The sequence below is a fragment of the Saimiri boliviensis genome, chromosome 1 (genome assembly GCF_048565385.1).
Source record: "Saimiri boliviensis isolate mSaiBol1 chromosome 1, mSaiBol1.pri, whole genome shotgun sequence".
NCBI classification, from domain to species: domain Eukaryota; kingdom Metazoa; phylum Chordata; class Mammalia; order Primates; family Cebidae; genus Saimiri; species Saimiri boliviensis.
Genome location: NC_133449.1, coordinates 8,519,833 through 8,539,096, shown reverse-complemented (window position 1 = coordinate 8,539,096; position 19,264 = coordinate 8,519,833). Strand labels below are relative to the sequence as shown.

The 19,264-nt window shown below is 38.2% G+C and overlaps 1 protein-coding gene across 14 annotated transcripts in view; it reads left to right on the top strand.

Annotated features, from left to right (window-relative positions):
* KIDINS220 (kinase D interacting substrate 220) overlaps positions 1 to 19,264 on the top strand; it is a 114,570-nt gene that overhangs the window by 16,005 nt on the left and 79,301 nt on the right. For 8 of the 14 annotated variants that reach the window (XM_074393693.1, XM_074393684.1, XM_074393683.1 and 5 more), the window contains 6 exons: positions 946 to 1,044; positions 2,040 to 2,138; positions 8,906 to 9,004; positions 9,739 to 9,840; positions 13,176 to 13,274; positions 18,214 to 18,411. In XM_074393693.1, coding sequence (XP_074249794.1) covers positions 946 to 1,044; positions 2,040 to 2,138; positions 8,906 to 9,004; positions 9,739 to 9,840; positions 13,176 to 13,274; positions 18,214 to 18,411 — 696 coding nt within the window. The remainder of the gene's footprint in view (positions 1 to 945; positions 1,045 to 2,039; positions 2,139 to 8,905; positions 9,005 to 9,738; positions 9,841 to 13,175; positions 13,275 to 18,213; positions 18,412 to 19,264) is intronic. The other 6 variants (XM_074393701.1, XM_074393689.1, XM_039477716.2 and 3 more) reach the window with 1 other exon arrangement.

The following is a 19,264-nucleotide window of genomic DNA, read 5'->3' as shown; positions in this document are numbered from 1 at the left end:
ATAATAATTAATGTTAGTAGTTATGACTCAGAATTATAAACATAACGTTTAAGGTAATCTGTTTAACAGGTAGCAGTATGTGCATAGCTTTTTGGAATGATGATTATCTTAAAAGTTATAATCAGCTTTAATGTTGAGAGGATAAATTGTTTCACCCAGAAAATCTATGTGTAATACGTCATTCCCTAATGAGCCTGGTTGGATGATATGTGGCTACCACATATAATTTAGTATCTGTTCTTACATAGGAATGTCTGTATTTAATGTGATCGATTTTTGAACTTTAAACCAGTGTTTGTGTTTAAATCCTTACTTGTATTATTCTTACAATAGCATCTGTTGTATTTCACTAATCATTATAATTATTTGCTTATTTGGATGTTGTGCCTTAAAGATTTTTAAATTCTTTGAGACTTTGCTCACTCGTTTACCCAGCAAATATTTGGGAACGTGTGTGGCAGTCATTGTCCCTCACACTGGGTATGTCGTTTTAAACCTGTAAACAAAACTGACATGTTTCCCAGCCTTTAGGTGAGACAGACAATAATCAGTTGTTAATCACACAATAAAAATGTGGTTACAAACAAGGATTAGTATAGGAAAAGTAAATGATAGGGGATGAGTGAAGAGGTGGGAATGAGCAGGAGGGCACGTTAAGGCTGGGAGTGGCACAGGCTGGGTCGAGAGCCAGGCATGTCCTGCCCCACCGTCACTCAGGGTTTGTGTCAGATTATTAATACTGTGGGAAGAAAGTTATATTTTATTTTTTCTTTGACTTTTAAATTATTAGTAAACTGAAACTTAGCTGTTTCTAAATTAAATACAGTAAACACAACTAACTAATGCTTAATATGCATTTGTGAAAATGTGTGCTATATTTAACTGTGATGTTTTAATAAAAGTACAGTATCTTGATAAGTTCCCTGTGTCTTTTATATTCTCTAGTGTGGCCAGACTCCACTGATGATAGCTGCAGAACAAGGCAATCTGGAAATAGTGAAAGAATTAATTAAGAATGGAGCTAACTGCAATCTGGAAGATTTGGTATATATTAAAATAATCAACTCATTATTTACTCTCTTTGCTGTTTTTTTTTTTTCAGAAGTGATTCAAAAGTAATGATTAAAACTTTTACATATATCTCAACTTTGCCTAGTGGGCTGTCAGTTTTCTTTTTTTAAAGAGTAATACAGGAGGGAAATTTTTACTATCAGTGAAGGATCTCAGCTCTTTGGTTTTTGTATATGGATGGGACTGGCTGAATAGAGAGCCTGTGTACATGCGGTTAAATGTTTGCCTTGAAGATATCCACATATGAGTCATGTTAAGTAACACCCCATAATGGTAACGTATTATAACTGTCATTCCATGATAATGGCCAGGAAGATATGTTCCCTTCTGGTATCACTTCTGAGGGATAAATCAACATTCCACAAAGTTACATTTACTCTAATTCTTCCTGTATTTTGGGAATTGCATTTGAGGGTCACATAGCTACATCTGTTTTGTTTCTTAATTGAATGATCATTTGAATTAAATTACAGTTAGAAATAAAATTTAACATAGGATGCTTGCATCCTTTATTTACAAAAGGAGAATAGTTCTTTTTCCTTATCACAAAGTTTCTTAACATATCATATGAGATCTCTGTAGTTTGGTAGCCTGTGAATGTGCTTTTAAATCTGATTACAGTCTCTTTGATTCTAATTTATATTATAGTAATGGCTGCTAGCCATGAGGATTAGCTTTGAGGTTTTGATGATCATCTTTTCTCCTTTTTAAAAAACATAGTATATGATTAGAAGTCCAGTGAGAAGACTGAACAAGCAGTTATAAAATCATGTTTTCACCATTATTAGTGATGCAAATGGACAGACTGATTCTTAAGAGAGCTTCAGTATCACTTTAGAGTAGTTTTCAGCATCGGTCAAATCATGTCAGTTTGGTATGATCATTTGGTATGTAAATTTAATTTTAGTGTTTCTTACTTTGAAATATTTTTGGTTTTAAAATGGTAACTTTTAAAATATGTGTTCAAGGATAATTGGACAGCACTTATATCCGCATCAAAAGAAGGGCACGTCCACATTGTAGAAGAGCTGCTGAAATGTGGGGCTAACTCGGAGCACCGTGACGTGGTGTGTACGCTTTTTATGATATGTTCTTCATTAGCTGAAATCGTATTCATAATAACAGATATGTGTGAAATCTTGTGGTTTTATGTGTGAAATGATATTATAATAATGTTTTTAGAATTTGGGGTTGGGCATTTGAAATGACCCTCAAGAATGTTTTAAAACCCAGGTGTCATAATATACCTCTTAGAATATTCTTAGTCATTTTTCGTTTATTTCAGAGTTTAAAATTCTGAAATATTGTTACAAATAACTCATTACCCTTTAATATATCAATGTTTTGAAACTTCTGAGACAGTTGTTTCCTTTAGATAGGACTTTAGGAGGGACAGCGTATGCTTTTAAAACTATTATCAGGTGTTTGAAGTTGTGCTTTTCAGAATAATATGTTTAGATTTATTTTAAAAATGTGATTATTTTCAGACATGCTATCTGTGCATGACAGAAGTTTAACAAGATGTGATCCTTAATTATTACTTAGCTCTTATTTGAGCTTGGCATCTGATTAAAGCATAAGGTGAAGAGAGAGATCATTTTTGGCTAATTCTGTAAAATGTTCAGCCTTTTAAAAAGTTGACTTTAACAGTAGAAGAAAGGAAGAAGATGACCTGCTGTGATATATAAAATATTTATTACTTAGCTGATGATGCTTTTTGAAGTACAGATGGTCTGAGTTTTGAAGAAGCCACAGCATTCCACCATTTTGTACTTAATAGCACGTTATAATTTACACAGTGATTTTACCTGTATAGTCTTATATTTATTCTCAAAATTAAGTTAAATAGGTGGTATCATAGGAAGATATAGGGAACCATTAGTATCTTACATATTTCTGAAAAGAATTTAAGTAAATTGCAGTGAAAGTTTAGGAAGAGAAGAAAATTATGTCAGTAACCTAAGCAAAGGTGGATGTAACAGCTGAGAGTGAAATGTGGTTCTTGCCTTGTTGGTACGAAAGGTAGAAGGGAAATGCAGGGAGTTATCCAGTTCTCAATATTTTCTTAAAGGTACCTTACCAGATTATCAGATGGGTTAATAATGACACAGCTATGGTAAAGCACATGAGGAGGCCAGGCATGGAATAGTACCATACCAATAGGTGCCATACCAGTAGGTAGCTATTCCATGCCTGGCCTCTTTAGGTACTTTATAGCTGCTGTGTCATTTAACTGACTTCTCAGAACAATCCTAGGGACTAAGAATTGATTTTGTTCTCAATGTGCAGTTGAGGAAATTGAGACTGGAAGAAGTGACTCTTTATCCTAAGTCACACAGCTAGTAAGCATTTGGGCTGGGTTTTGAACCAGGTCTCCCTGCTCCAAAGGCTTTCTCCTCTATCATTGTTTTACATATGTCAGCAAGGGAATTAGGAACAATAAAATATACATTATGAATGTGCAAAAATGCGTTAAGATTCATAAAAACTGATTTTTTAAACTTCTTTGGCTCTCCCTGTTTCTTCAGATGACCACAAAACCTTTAACTTTTAAAGGGTCTTTATTAGGCTTAAAAACACTGAAAGTTGGGGAAACTGAGGACAGTGTCTCTCGTAGTATTGCGGGACCTTAACCTCAGAGGATTGGGTGGGTGGGTGGTAGTACCTACCAAGGTGAGGGAAGACAGAGTCCCTGGGAGAATTCCAGGATATGATATCAAAAGTCTAGTGAGGAGTCTTCATGTGAGGAAGCCTTTACTGGCACCAAACTGAAGAAAGAGTTCATGAAATAGCTATAAAGCTATACTATAGTTCATTTGTCTCAATCTTTCATTTTGCCAGTTTAACTTCATTTTCTCGAGGTTAATATTTTTATCTCGTAGGTTCTTACAAAGGGGGTCAGAGGGACATTATTTTTTTTTCCCCCTGAGTCAGAGTCTTGCTCTGTTGCCCAGGCTGGAGCACAGTGGCACAATCTTGGCTCATTGCAACCTCTGCCTCCCAGGTTCAAGTGATTCTCCTGCCTCAGCCTCCTGAAGAGCTGGGATTACAGGCATGCACCACCATGCCTGGCTAACTTTTTGTATTTTTAGTAGAGGCAGGATTTCACCATGTTGGCCAGGCTGGCTACAAACTCCTGACCTCAAGTGACCTTCCTGCCTAGGCCTCCTGTTTTTTTTTTTTTTTTTTTTTTTAAATTTTTTGATACAGGGTCTCACTCTGTCACCCAGGCTGGAGTACAATGGTGCAATCTTGGCTCACTGCAACCTCTGCCTCCCAGGCTTAAGTGATCCTCCCACCTCAGCCCCTCTCCTAGCTGAGACTACAGATATACACCACATGGCCGGCTAATTTTTGTATTTTTTGTAGAGATGGGGTTTCACCGTGTTTTGCAGGCTGGTCTTGAACTGCTGAGCTCAAATGATCCGCCCTCCTTGGCCTCCCAAAGTACTGGCATTATAGACGTGAGCCACCATGCCCGGCTGGGACATTATTTAAATTGAATTGAGGGCATGATGTTAAAAAGTTCTGGGCAAGTATTTTACAAGTTAAAATGTATATGTAAGACTTGACTTGATCAAATGCCCAGCTCTGTAATTTGACCTAAATACGTTGTGTCTTTCATGGCCTTGACACTTTTGAAGAGTACTCATCAGTAATTTTAGAAGGTTCCTCAATTTGGATTTGTGGGTGTTTCTCATGTTCAGATTCAGATGTGCTTTAGAGGGAAGGATGTCCCAGAGGTGATGTGCTTTTTTTGGTGCACCCGCTAGGGGAAACATGATTTCAGTTTGTGTCACTGGTGATGTCAACCTTCATCTCTTGATTAGGGTGGTGACTGCCACTGTAAGGGCACTATTTTTCTTTTTGTCATTACTAAATATTTGGGGGAAGATACTTTTGAGACTAAACAAAATATTTCTTCTGACTAAACTTTCACCTACTTGATTTAGCATTCATCAGTGACTCTTACCTGAGTTATTACCATTACTGTGGTGGTGTGATGATGATTTTCTATCTCCCTCATTCATCTTACATTAATTCATTAGAATTCTTCTGTAAGGAAGGGTTCCCTGTTTCCCTTCCCCACATCCTGCTCTATCTGTCTATCTGCCATCTGTCTGTCTGTCCATCCATCCATCCATCGATCCATTTATCTATCTATATCTTTCTGTTTCAGTATGGACTCATGAACATTTATTCCTTGGGTTATAGCCCAGTACTAATATTACTGTTCAAGTTATTCCAACCCTTTAGTACTTCCTTACTTTCTAGTACTTCAGAATGGTTCAGGGTCATGCTCATCTTGTTTTTTTCCTGTGCTAGTACTGGAATCAAGTAGTTTCCCAAGGAAATCTTGCTTTTTTTTATTGGACCATGTTTGGAAACCAATATCTAGGTGTTAGGAGTGCTTGTTGCTAGTGGGGTGTCACTGCTTCTAGTCCTCAGTGGATGGAGGTAAGAAGTACATGCAACTCATTAATACACATATGTCTATTTCTGTAGCTATCTATATTTTTTAAAATAAGCCCATGTTGATACCTTTCCATATCCTTTATATTCTGATTAATTTTTAGAAAAATTCACATACAGTAAAATTCACTCTGACATGTGCAGTGACACATATTCCACCACAGTTCCATACGCAACAGCCCCGTCACTTTGGCCATCCCCAATCCCTGGACACCACTGATCTGTTTTCCTTTTCTATAGTTTTGTCTTCCAGGTTAGGGCAAACACACACACACACCCCTTAAATTTTTTTTTTTTGAGACAGTGTCTCAGTCTCTCACCCAGGCTACAGTGCAGTGATGTGATTTTTGGCTCACTGCAGCCTTGACCTCTGGGGCTCAAGTAACCCTCCCACCTCAGCCCCAAGTAACTGGGACTACAGGCATGTGCCATCATGCCCAGCTAATTTCTAAATCTTTTGTAGAGATGGGGTTTCACCATGTTGCTCGAGCTGGTCTTGAACTCTGGAGTTTAAGCAATCCATCTACCTGGGCCTCCAAAAGTGTGCCATCACACCTGGCTAAATAGTCCCTTTTCTTTTTTCTTTCTTGGAGACAGGGTCTTGGTCTGTCGTCTAGACTGGAGTGCACTGGCTGGATCTTGGCTCACTGCGACCTCTGCCTCCAGGGTTCAAGTGATTCTCCTGCCTTGACCTCTTGAGTAGCTGGTACTACAGGCATGTGCCACCACGCCCAGCTAATTTTTGTATTATTAGTAGAGACGGGGTTTTGCCATGTTGGCCAGGCTGGTTTTGAACTCCTGACCTCAGTGATCCGCCTGCCTTGGCCTCCCAGATTGCTGGGGTTATAGGTGTGAGCCACCGTGCCTGGCTAAATATTCTATTTTTTAAAAAGATATTTTAATTTTTATGGGTATATAGTAGGTATATATATATTTATGGGGTACATGAGAGGTTTTGATATAGGCATGTAATACGTACTAATCACATCATGTAAAATGGGGATCTGTCCCCTCAAGCATTTATCCTGTGTGTTATAAACAATCCAGTTATACTTTTTTAGTTATTTTTAAATGCATGATTAAATTATTATTGACTGTAGTCACCCTATTGTACTAACAAGTACTGCATCTTATCCTTTCTATTTTTTTTGTACCCATTAACTATCCCCACCTCCTCCCTAACCCTCCCACTATTCTTCCTAGCCTCTGGAACCGTCTTTCTATGCTCTATCACTATGAGTTCAATTGTTTTGATTTTTAGATCTCACAAATAAGTGAGAACATGTGATGTTTGTCTTTCTGTGCCTGGCTTATTTCATTTAACATAATGATCTTCAGTTACATCCGTGCTGTTGGAGATGACAGGATCTCATTCTTTTTTTAATGGCTGAGCAGTACTCCATTTTGTGTAGGTGCTGCGTTTTCTTTATCCATTTATCTGTTGATGGACACTTAGGTTGCTTCCAAGTCCTGGCTATTGTGAATAGTGCTGCAATAAACATGGAAGTGCCAGTATCTCTTTGATGTACTGATTTCCTTTCTTTTGGATATGTGACCAGCAGTAGTTTTGTGAGATAATATGGTAGCTCAATTTTTAGTTTTTTGAAAAGCCTCCAAACTGTCCTCCATTTTGATTGTACTAAGTTACATTCCCACCGACAGTGTATGAGGGTTCCCTTTCTTCACATCCTTGCCAGCATTTGTGATTGCATGTCTTTTGGATAAAAGCCATTTTAACTGGGGTGAGATGATATCTCATTGTAGTTGTGATTCCTATTTCAATGTTGAGCCCTTTTTCATATGCCTTTTTGCCATTTGTATGTCTTTTGAGAAGTGTCTATTCAAATTTTTGTTCATTTTTTGATTGAGTTATTAGTTTTTTTCCTGTAGAGTTGTTTGAGCTCCTTATATATTTTGGTTTTTAATCCCTTGTCAGATGGTTGGTTTGCAAATATCGTCTCCCATACTGGGGGTTGTCTTTTTGTTTCGTTGGTTGTTTCCTTTGCTGTGCTGAAGCTTTTATACTTGATATGATTCCATTTATCTGTGTTTGCTTTGGTTGCCTGTGCTTGTAGGGTATCAGTTAAGAAATTTTTGCCCAGGCGCGGTGGCTCACGCCTGTAATCCCAGCACTTTGGGAGGCCAAGGTGGGCGGATCTGAAGGTTAAGAGATTGAGACCATCCTGGCCAACATGGTGAAACCCTGTCTTTACTAAAAATACAAAAAAACTAGCTGGGCATGGTGGTGCATGCCTGTAGTCCCACCTACTTGGCAGACTGAGGCAGGAGAATCACTTGAACCCGGGAGGTGGAGGTTGCTGTGAGCCAAGAAAGATTGCACCACCGCATTCCAGCCTGGTGAGAGAGAAAGACTCCATCTCAAAAAAAAAAAAAAAAAAAAAAAAAAAGAAATTTTTGTCCAGACCAGTGTCCTGGAGAGTTTCCCTGATGTTTCCTTGTACTAGTTTCATAGTTTAAGCTCTTAGATTTAAGTCTTTAATCCATTTTGATTTTTGTATATGGCGAGAGAAGGGGTCTAGTTTTATTCTTTCACCTGTGGCTATCCAATTTTCCCAGCACCCTTTATTGAAGAGACTGTCTTTTCCCATGGGGACAAATATTTTTTATCCCTTTTAGTGATGTTGAAACAGGATGGTAAGGATTCAGTGATTTATAGTCTCAGAACTAAATGTGGATTGGTCCAAATAGTGATTTTTAAAAAACAAAACATTAATTCCTTAGTAACTTTTGATTACATTGGTCTTTTTTATTGAATTGTATTGTAGTTGAGAAGATTGCTCCTGTAGCTTAGTAAGTAGAACATTGTCAAGTGTGATATTAATTCATACCTGATGACCTTACTTACCTCTGGAAATCCTGATCACAGATGAGATGCCTTAGCATTCTCTCTCTTTTAGCAAGAGGTACTATAATGATCTGGGACTTAAAGGATGTATTTAAATGCAGGAGTTGCATATGATTGTTAGATCTCTCTCTGGATAAGGTTTAAACTCATACAAAGAAGTGACTGTCTAGGAAGTTAGAAAGTTTTCTGAAGAAATATTTTTAGACAGCCAAAGTAAATCTTAGAAATTTGGCAGAGTTCATGATGAATGTTCTTGAATTCGGGTTTCATTATATAGTGTAAACTTTGGAGTAACCATTTGTGGATGCAAGAGGTTTGACTTATTTCATGTCCTATTGTATTTGGGGAGCTTGGGAATTTAAAACGATATCATATTACCTTCCTGAACCAATGGTTTATGAAGATATTCACTGAAGAAATTTCATTAGTGACATTTTTATACTCGGAGACGATCTAAAGTTTGATTCCCTTTCCCGCCACTTTTTTATTCTTTAGGGAGGATGGACAGCTCTCATGTGGGCATGTTACAAAGGCCGTACTGATGTAGTAGAATTGCTTCTTTCTCATGGTGCCAATCCAAGTGTCACTGGTCTGGTAAGCATTAACAAAAAAATTTGTTTGTATTGTAAGTGGTAAGTTTTCTTAGGGAATACTTAGGGTTGATTATTCTTGGTTTCATGGTCAATAGAAATATTACTTATCTTATTAAACATAATGTAGAATATGATTTCAAAACACAGTAATAAGAATATTTTTTCTAAAGCTAAGTTTATTTCTCAATTCTTGTCAGCAAAAAGGCAGCTCTTAGAGCTTAAATGTTAATTATAACTATATAACATTGCAAAAGGAGATTTTGAAATCTTTCCTCAGCTTCCTGTTTTCTGTGATTGTGAATGCTTAATCTGAACTTATTTAAAGAAGACATTTACCAAATAACCATACTATTTTTCTATACATTCTGTTATATATGTTTACATTTCTCTTGTTTTACTTTCTTCTTTTTAATATTGCCTGTTGGCTGGATAATCACATTTTAATGTATTGAATTTATACAAATATTTAAATGTGTTCATAATATATATTTATTTAAGCTTCATTATATCTTAGTTGCCAATTATGTATTATCAGTATTGTATCTGTTTTTAAAGTGGAGAATGATTTGTAATCTGATTTTTTAAAAATTACTTTGTGTTACTTCCTTTGATATTTACTTTACTTAGCAAATGTGTGTTGCAGATATGTACCTAAAATATTTAATTTCTCTTTCCCTCCCTCCCTCCTTTCTTCCTACTTATCTACCTACCTACCTCCCTACCAATCTATCCTAGCAGTACAGTGTTTACCCAATCATTTGGGCAGCAGGGAGAGGCCATGCAGATATAGTGCATCTTTTACTACAGAATGGTGCTAAAGTCAACTGCTCTGATAAGGTAGGTCAGCAGCGTCTTTTCAGGGTCCAGTCCATGTTATGTCTACTCAGTGTCTAAGTTATAAACATTTTTATATGATTTGTGAGGCTGCTCTAATGTGTTTCATATTTTTGTATATTAAGGTATTTTATATAGATATACATCTTATAGATAGATTCCCCATGTATTTTATATGCTAAGTATCCTTCTGATGTTTTCTTATATCACATTCATTGTTTTCAAGAAAACTGACCAGGATAACAGAGTCCCTGTCTTCATCGTTTGAAGTTTTCTATTGTAACTCTCCTTGCTACCTTCATTCCTATCTGCTTTCCCTGTATTGTTGTGAGAGAGCTCTTTCTAAAATTGAAGGTTATCTTTCTTTTGTACTTAAAATCCTGAAGACCGTCTCTGGAATGATGGGGGAAGATGGCCTTGCCTTCCTTTTTTCCCTTCTCCTGCTGCTTGTCCCCTGCGCTTCCTTGCATGCCAGCCACTGAATGACCCACACTCCTGAGTCCAGTGCTCCTTCACAGTGCGCTTGCCTCCTCCTCCTCAGCTTCTGTTCATCTCTGAGGCTCTGCCCATTTGCCATCACCTCCAGAAAGTTCCCCAGAATGATGTGCTATTCCTTTTTTTTTAATCCTTAACACGTACCTCAGTCATCTCATAAATACTTACCTAGTTATGTTTTTTCTTCCTTGCTTTTGGAAAGCTTTGTTAGCTTTCACTATTTGAGGCTAAAGCCCAGGCTTCTCAGTTTGGCTTCAGCCTGTCTTTCAGGCTCACTTTTTGCCATTTCTATCCATATACCCTGTGTTTTAGATACAACAGATTGTTTAACGTTCTGTGAACGTTATTTCTGTTTTTATTCTTTTCCCTCTGCTAGGAATGTTATGACCTCCTCTGCCTGATGGGCTCCTGTTTATTTTTCCAGGCCTATTTGAGGTGTTACCTTCCATGTTAAGTGTCCTACCCTAGGTGCCCCTTCCTGGGTACTCTGCACATCTCCATTAGGGCACATAAGCTGCCACCTTGTCATGACTGATTTCCACGTCCTTCTTACCACTAGAGTATAAGGTTCATAAAGATAAGGAATGCTTTTTTTCTTTTTCTTATTTTGTACCTCTATTATTTCCATTAGCTGTCTAGCTTAGAGTTTGGCGCATTGTGGGGATAGTCATAATCTTCTCACATTTATAACAGTGTAGCTAAATATAGGAAAATAGCTATTACTTTAAGATTTTTTTTTCATTAAAATAGATTTTGTGCATAAATTTCTTTAAGTAAAATAGTATCGTTTAACCTTATGGGGGTATTGGAAAATGATTCGTATCTTGATCTGGATAGTAGTCATACCAGTGTATATATATGTAAAAAATCATCAATTAGTACAGTGAGAATTAGTTTTCTTCTTTCACTTTGTGCATGTTATGCCTCATTTAAAAACACTACACAAATAATAGCTTAATGAGGAGTATAGGGAAGCTGTTATAAATATTTATATTATAATATATTTAAGAATATTGCATGTGTACTATTGGCTGATTCAGATTATCTGAGGTTTGAGGTATGTCTAAAATGTCTGTTGATTATATATATATATATATATATATATATATATATATATATGTTTTTTAGACAGAGTCTAGCTCTGTTGCCCACAATCTCGGCTCACTGTGACCTCTGCTTCCTGGGTTCAAGCAATTCTCGTACTTAGCCTCCCAAGTAGCTGGGACTCCATGACTACTGGCCACTATGCCTGGCTAATTTTTGTATTTTTAGTAGAGACGAGGTTTCACCATGTTGGCCAGACCAGTCTTGAACTGAGCTCAGGTGATCTACCCACTTCCCAAAGTGCTGGGATTACAGGTGTGAGCCATCATGCCCGCCTCCTCCTGTATTTCTTATTCATTCTCTCTAAGCCTGCTTTGAGGCCATGGTTGTGGCAGCTGCTTCCCCTCCATTCTCTTCCTCGTTTTGTGAGGTGCTGGCTCCCATGTGCTGAATTGGCAGCCTTGGGATTCTGGCTGTCCATGGAGTCTTCATCCATCCGGGAAGCCTGTCCAGGCCTCCAGCCTTCAACAGTGCGGTTGCTGTGGTTCCTGATGTGATTTATAGAGTGACTGCTCAGTACAGTAGCCACTAGCACAGGGCTACTTAGACTTACATTAATTAAAATGAAATGAAAAAAATAGAACTGGGTTCATCAGTTTCAGTAGCCACATAGCATTCAAGTGTTTAATAGTGATGACTAGTGACTACTCTATCTCACAGCACAGCATTATAGAGGATTTTCAACAGAGGAAGTTCTACTGGACAGGGCTGTCACAGAGAGTAGATTAAATTAAATTAAATGTTAATTTAATTTTCATCTATGGGCTGCATATACCGAAAGGTCACTCTGGGCATTCATGTGTCCGCTGATTGCGAGCCTCCCTGAAGACAGGCATTGCCTTAAAGCATGATTTATATTCCTGGATGCCTTTTGAATCATGTTTCAGGGAAAGGTGCTTTTGAGTGCAGTTTCAAGGGCTTATGGGTCTTCTTCCACCTCTTGATAGGTTTGTGACCTTAGCCTATTAATTAACCTCTCCGGTCCTCAGTGTTTTCATCTGTGAAAATGTGATACTGTGAGTTGTTCTTATGATAAGGATCACACACACTGACCTGTGGAAAGTGGTTAGACTACTATAGTTTTTTTGACACTTGGTTATGCTACAGTCAATCTGTTGGACTTTAAATTTTGTTTCACAAGATATGGGAAGCAATGAAAGCTTGTTGAAAATTTGGGGCTGTATTACCTTATGGTGGAAAAATTGTCACTCATTATAAAAGTTAAATAAGGGCCTGGCGCAGTGGCTCATGTCTGTAATCCCAGCACTTGGGGAGGCTGAGGTGGGCAGATAACTTGAGGTCAGGAGTTCAAGACCGGCCTGGCCTGTTCAAGACAGGCAAAACCCGTCTGTACTAAAAATACAAAAAAATTAGCTGGTTGCGATGGTACATATCTGTAATTCCAGTTACTCAGGAGGCACAGGCACAAGAATTGCTTGAGCCAGGAGGCAGAGATTGCAGTGAGCCAAGATTGCCCTACTGCATTCCAGCCTGGGTGACAGAGCAAGACTGTCTCAAAAAAAGGTTAAATAAGGTTGGTTAAAAGACATTTCATGCACTGGTTAATCATTTACTCAGGAGAAATAAAACGGGAGAAATAGGATTTATCTAAGATTAAAATGATGATAAATGTATACAGTTTCCAAAAAAGATAAGATTTTATTAGAATTCATTTTAAGAACAAGTTTCTTTGAGTGTCCCTCTTATAATCATTTTAAATTTCTTGTTTGTTTTAATAGTATGGAACTACTCCTTTAGTTTGGGCTGCACGAAAGGGTCATTTGGAATGCGTGAAACATTTATTGGCCATGGGAGCTGATGTTGATCAAGAAGGAGCTGTAAGTATCTTATATTTTAATGCTTGGCAATGGAAACTTTTTTTTTAAGTGTACTTTAGGTTCTGGGGGTACATGTGCAGATCATGCAGGATTGTTGCATACGTACACACACGGCAATGTGGTTTGCTGCCTCCATCCCCTCATCACCTACATCTGGCATTTCTCCCCATGTTATCCCTCCCCGACCTCCCCAACTCCCCGCTGTCCCTCCCTTGGCCCCCCCCAACAGACCTCAGTGTGTGATTATCCCCTCCTTGTGTCCATATCTTCTCATTGTTCAACACCCGCCTATGAGTGAGAACATGCGGCGTTTGATTTTCTGTTCTTGTGTCAGTTTGCTGAGAATTATGGTTTCCAGATTGATCCATGTCCCAACAAAGGACACAAACTCATCATTTTTTATGGCCGCGTAGTATTCCATGGTGTATATGTGCCACATGTTCCTTGTCCAGTCTATTGTTGATGGACGTTTGGGTTGGTTTCAGGTCTTTGCTATTGTAAACAGTGCTGCAGTGAACATATGTGTGCATGTGTCTTTATAATAGAACGATTTATAATCCTTTGGGTATATACCTAGTAGTGGGATTGCTGGGTCAAATGGAATTTCTATTTCTAGGTCGTTGAGGAAGCACCATACTGTCTTCCACAATCTTTGAATTAGTTTACCCTCCCACCAACAGTGTAAAAGTGTTTCTATTTCTCCACATCCTCTCCAGCATCTGTTGTCTCCAGGTTTTTTAATGATTGTCATTCTAACTGGCGTGAGGTGGTATCTCAATGTGGTTTTGATTTGCATTTCTCTAATAATCAGTGATGATGCGCATTTTTTCATATGTTTGTTAGCCTCATATATGTGTCTTTTGAAAAGTGTCCGTTCATATCCTTTGCCCACTTTTGGATGGGTTTGTTTGCTTTTTCCTTGTAAATCTGTTTTAGTTCTTTGTAGATTCTGGATATTAGCCCTTTGTCAGATGGGTAGATTGCAAAAATTTTTTCCCATTCTGTTGGTTGCCAGTTCACTCTAATAATTGTTCCTTTTGCTGTACAGAAGCTCTGGAGTTTAATTAGGTCTCATTTGTCTATTCTGGCTTTTGTTGCCAATACTTTTGGTATTTTAGTCATGAAGTCCTTGCCTATGCCTATGTCCTGAATGGCTTTTGCCTAGGTTTTCTTCTAGGGTTTTTATGGTGTTAAGTCTTATGTTTAAGTCTTTAATCCATCTGGAGTTAATTTTAGTGTAAGGTGTCAGGAAGGGGTCCAGTTTCTGCTTTCTGCATACTGCTAGCCAGGTTTCCCAACACCATTTTTTAAACAGGGAATCCTTTCCCCATTTTTTGTTTTTGTGAGGTTTGTCAAAGATCAGATGGTTGTAGATGTGTAGCGTTGCCTCCAGGGCCTCTGTTCTGTTTCATTGGTCTGTATCTCTATTTTGGTACCAGTACTGTGCTGTTTTGATTACTGTAGCCTTGTAGTATGGTTTGAAATCAGGTAGCGTGTTGCCTCTGGCTTTGTTCTTTCTGCTTAGGATTGTCTTGGCTGTGCGGGCTCAAGAGAGAGAATTTATTTCTTTAGTATATGCTTAGAAAAATTTCCCACTAGTTCTAAAATGATAGTAACAGAAAAACAAACATTTTCTGTTACCCTAAGTACATTATATTATAAACATATATACTATAAATAAATGCTTTTAAGGATCTGTTGCTAATGCACTTACATTTGGGGTGGCTAAAAGTATGAAGAATAGCCGTCAGTGATCTTAGTATGATATATAGAGAGTTATGTGTTGCTTAATGACGGGAATACATTCTGAGAAATGTGGCATTAGGTGATTTCACCATTGTGGGAACATCATAGAGTGCACTTACACCATCTGAATGGTATAGCCTACTATGTACCTAGGCTATATGGTATGGCCCATTGCTTCTAGGCTGCATCCTGTACAGTATCTTACTGTGCTGAATACTATAGGCAGTTGTAAGACAATGATATTTCTGTATCTAAACGTAACTAAACACAGAAAACATGCAGTGAAAATCTAGTATCATAATCTTATGGAACTTCTGTTGTATGTGCCATCTGTCATTGATGAAAGTGTGCTGTGCATGACTATTTTGGTTTTTGTCCATGGTTCCCAGCTGACTGCTCCTATAGCCTATGTAATTTCATAAGTGACTACAGTAATAAGAGTATCTTTGGTTATATTTGGCCTTTTGTCCTTGGTTCTTGAAACCGCTCTGGAACAGTTCTAGAGAGATAAAGATAAAAGACATTCTTTTGTTTCTTATCATAAGCCCCTTTTAAGCACACTTGAGCTTATGTTAATGAGGTAATTTTTGGAAAGTTTCTAGATAACCCCATTGGTTGAGGCTCTGGTTGCCAGGGACACCAACCATATGCTCAGAGGGTTGGAACTCACAGCTCTAACCCACCACCTCTGGGGAGGGGAGAGGAGCTGAAGATTGCATTGATCATCATTGACCAATGATTTAATAAATCATCCCTTCATAATGAAGCCTACATAAAAACCCAAAAGGACTGAGTTCAGGGGGCTTCCAGGAACCAGACCAAGAACACATCCCCATGCCAGGAGGGTGGCATACTGCAACTCCATGGGGACAGAAGCTCCTGTGCTCAGGACCCTTTTAGACCTCATCCTATGTATGTCTTCATTTGCCTGATCATTTCTATCCTTTAAAATATCCCTTATGGAAACTGGTAAATGTTGCTTCCTTGAACTGTGTGAGCTGCTCTAGCAAATTCATCGAACTCGAGGGGGTTGTGGGAGCTCCAGTTTATAGCCAGTCAGTCAAACAACCGGAGCTTTCATTGGCATGGGAAGCAGGGGCAGACTTGGGCGCAGAGCAGTCGCCTGTGGGGTCTGGTGCTATCTCCAGGTAAGTAGTGTCAGAATTGAGTTGGAGAATACCCAGCTGGTGTCCGCTGTAGAATTGATTGCTTGCTTGATGGATGGGGAAAAACCCCACACATCTCACCAGAGAAGTATTTAGTGTTGTCAGAATGTAGGTGAAATGGAGTTTGTTTTTTCCTACCCCAGTACAAATTGATTAATAAACTGTTCAAATTAAATAGTTTTTAACATTAATTGTGGAAAAACATTGTGCTGCAATAAAATACTTTTTCTTAAAAATTTTAAAGTAATATTGCAATTTTGGTATATTTTTAGCTATGCCTTATTTTCCTTTTTCAATGAACAGATTTTAAAAAATCAGAACTCAGCTGATTTTTTCTGGGTTCAGTCAGAACTCAGAAAGCTTAAAAACTGGTTAGCTACATCTTACCGATTAGCAATTATTAATTCCTCATTCCCCAGCCTGACCCAGTCGTGTTGGGGAGAGGAAGAAGCCTAATATCTCTTTTCCCTTAAGCCTATAAGTATATGGTTAAAGGAAACAATTTTTATGCACAAGAAACAGTTAACATAATACAAGACTGCTTACTTACAAATTTTTTTTTTTTTTTTTGAGACGGAGTTTCGCTCTTGTTACCCAGGCTGGAGTGCAATGGCGCGATCTCGGCTCACTGCAACCTCCGCCTCCTGGGTTCAGGCAATTCTCCTGCCTCAGCCTCCTGAGTAGCTGGGATTACAGGCACGCGCCACCATGCCCAGCTAATTTTTTGTATTTTTAGTAGAGATGGGGTTTCACCATGTTGACCAGGATGGTCTTGATCTCTTGACCTTGTGATCTGCCCACCTCGGCCTTTCAAAGTGCTGGGATTACAGTCGTGAGCCACCGCGCCCGGCCCCTGCAAAATTATTACATTATGTGAGTGGATCATAAAGGATTCTGAGAAGAGATATTACCAGATCTCAGGTTGCAGTGAAACAAGAGTAAACTCTTTATATCATACTTTTGGCACACTATCAACCAGTTCCTCCTGTTTGCACACTGGCAGGAGCTGCTCATTTCCAGTCTTCAAGGCGTAGGTCCTGTTTTTGTGCTGGTGGAGGCAGCATGGTCTGTAGGCAACTGCAGATGCAATACCTTCCACCTGCCTCCTTTCTAGACAGTCGGTCAAATCAATGGGTGGCTTGTTTGTATGATGACTGATGGCTCAAGAATTTGAAAAGGCTGTGTTATTTTATTTTAATATGTGAGAGAGTGACAGCTTAATTTTGGGGGCTGATCTAAAATATTTCTGTAAGGAAATTATATGACAGCTTGAAGTAGTTGAACACCTGAAGAAGCAATTTTAATACACTTCTGGTAAAGAGACACAGTCTTCTCTTGATTTATTGTTTGTTTATTTAGAGACAGGGTCTCATGTTGCCTAGGTTAGTCTTGAACTCCTGGCCTCAAACAGTCCTCCTGCCTTGGCCTCCTAAAGGTTTGGGGTTATAGGTGTGGGCCACCACACCTGGCCTGATTTATTGTTACAAAATAGATATGCAGTTTTTAAAAGAATTACTAAGAGTTTTTGAAAATGTGGTTTCTAGATCACTGTGAAAGACAAAGAATATATTACACTTTTTTGGAAATAGCTCATGGCTATTCATTCATTGTTTAGTGGTTTTTATGGGTTTTATTATAAACAATTCTTGAAGTCTAATTTAGCTGACTTTGGATTATTTAATTTAGAATGTGTTTAAGGACCCTGTCAACTATTTTATCCTTCGTTACATTAGTGAATTTGTTCATTGCAAATGAGTCCAGTTTGAAATTATCATTTAAAGAACTCAACTTCATAACAGCTCTAATGACTGAAGATAATTAATATATTTTCAAAAATGAAAGATGCCTCCTAGTCATTTTTGGTATATTTCTTGCTATTTATTTTGGTATTTTACTATTGGAAGTGACAGTAGTAGACCACCTGTTCAAAGACATTAGTTTTATGATTATGGCATAAACCATGTATTTTCTAGAATACACTAATTTCTTGGGCTTGTGTTTTGTTTTGTTTTTGTTGTTGTTTTTAGAATTCAATGACTGCACTTATTGTGGCAGTGAAAGGAGGCTACACACAGTCAGTAAAAGAAATTCTGAAGAGGAATCCAAATGTAAATTTAACAGATAAAGATGGAAATACAGCTTTGATGATTGCATCAAAGGAGGGACATACAGAGATTGTGCAGGATCTGCTCGATGCTGGAACATACGTGAACATTCCTGACAGGGTAGGTCGCCTATTTTACATTTGTGTCCTGGTGGTGAAGTGGATGAAAGATGACCTTAGTGTCTTCTTACTAACTTTCAAGATTCTCATGCATAACATAAACTTGTTTTAGGATAAGTTTTATTTTTGCCTTTGAAACTAATACGTTAAAAAATAGTTCAATCTTTCTGAAAGAATGTCCTTTCTAATTTTTGTCAAATAATGTTGTTATTGAAAATGTAACATATGCTATTACTCTCTAACTGGCCTTGATGTGTCACTGTAGGGGTGCTTTTTTTGTGCCCTAACTCTTTCTCTGAGCTCACAGTTGCTGATTGACTTCTACCTTAACTCTCCACTTGAATGTCTAATTGTCTTTCTTCAACTTATAGTAAAACAAATGCCTTGTTTTTTTCACCCCAAACCTGCTTTTCCCTCATTCTCTATCTCAGCAAGTGGCACCACCATTCACCCTGCTTTTAAAGCCCCAAATCCTGTGCATTAGCCTTGATTTCTCTCTTCCTCACCTACCCTCCAGCCGGTTCTGTTGACTTTACTCCAAAACAAATCCTTTATCTGTCCACCTGTTTTCATTCCACTATCACCTCCTAGCTGAAGCCACTATCTGTGGTGGTGCTGCTGTTACAGAAGTAGCATTGCAACTGGATTCTCCACTCTGATCTTGGAGTGATCTTTAAAACAATAAATCTCATGTGTACTTCTTTGTTTAAAGCCATCCAAGACTTCCTCTTGCACTGAGGATGAATGTTATCTTTTTAGTTGATAGACATGACACATCATCTTTGTCTAACCTCTGTCCCCACTTTGTACCCCTCTTCTGCCAGTTTTCATAGCCTGCAGCTGTGTTTGCCTCT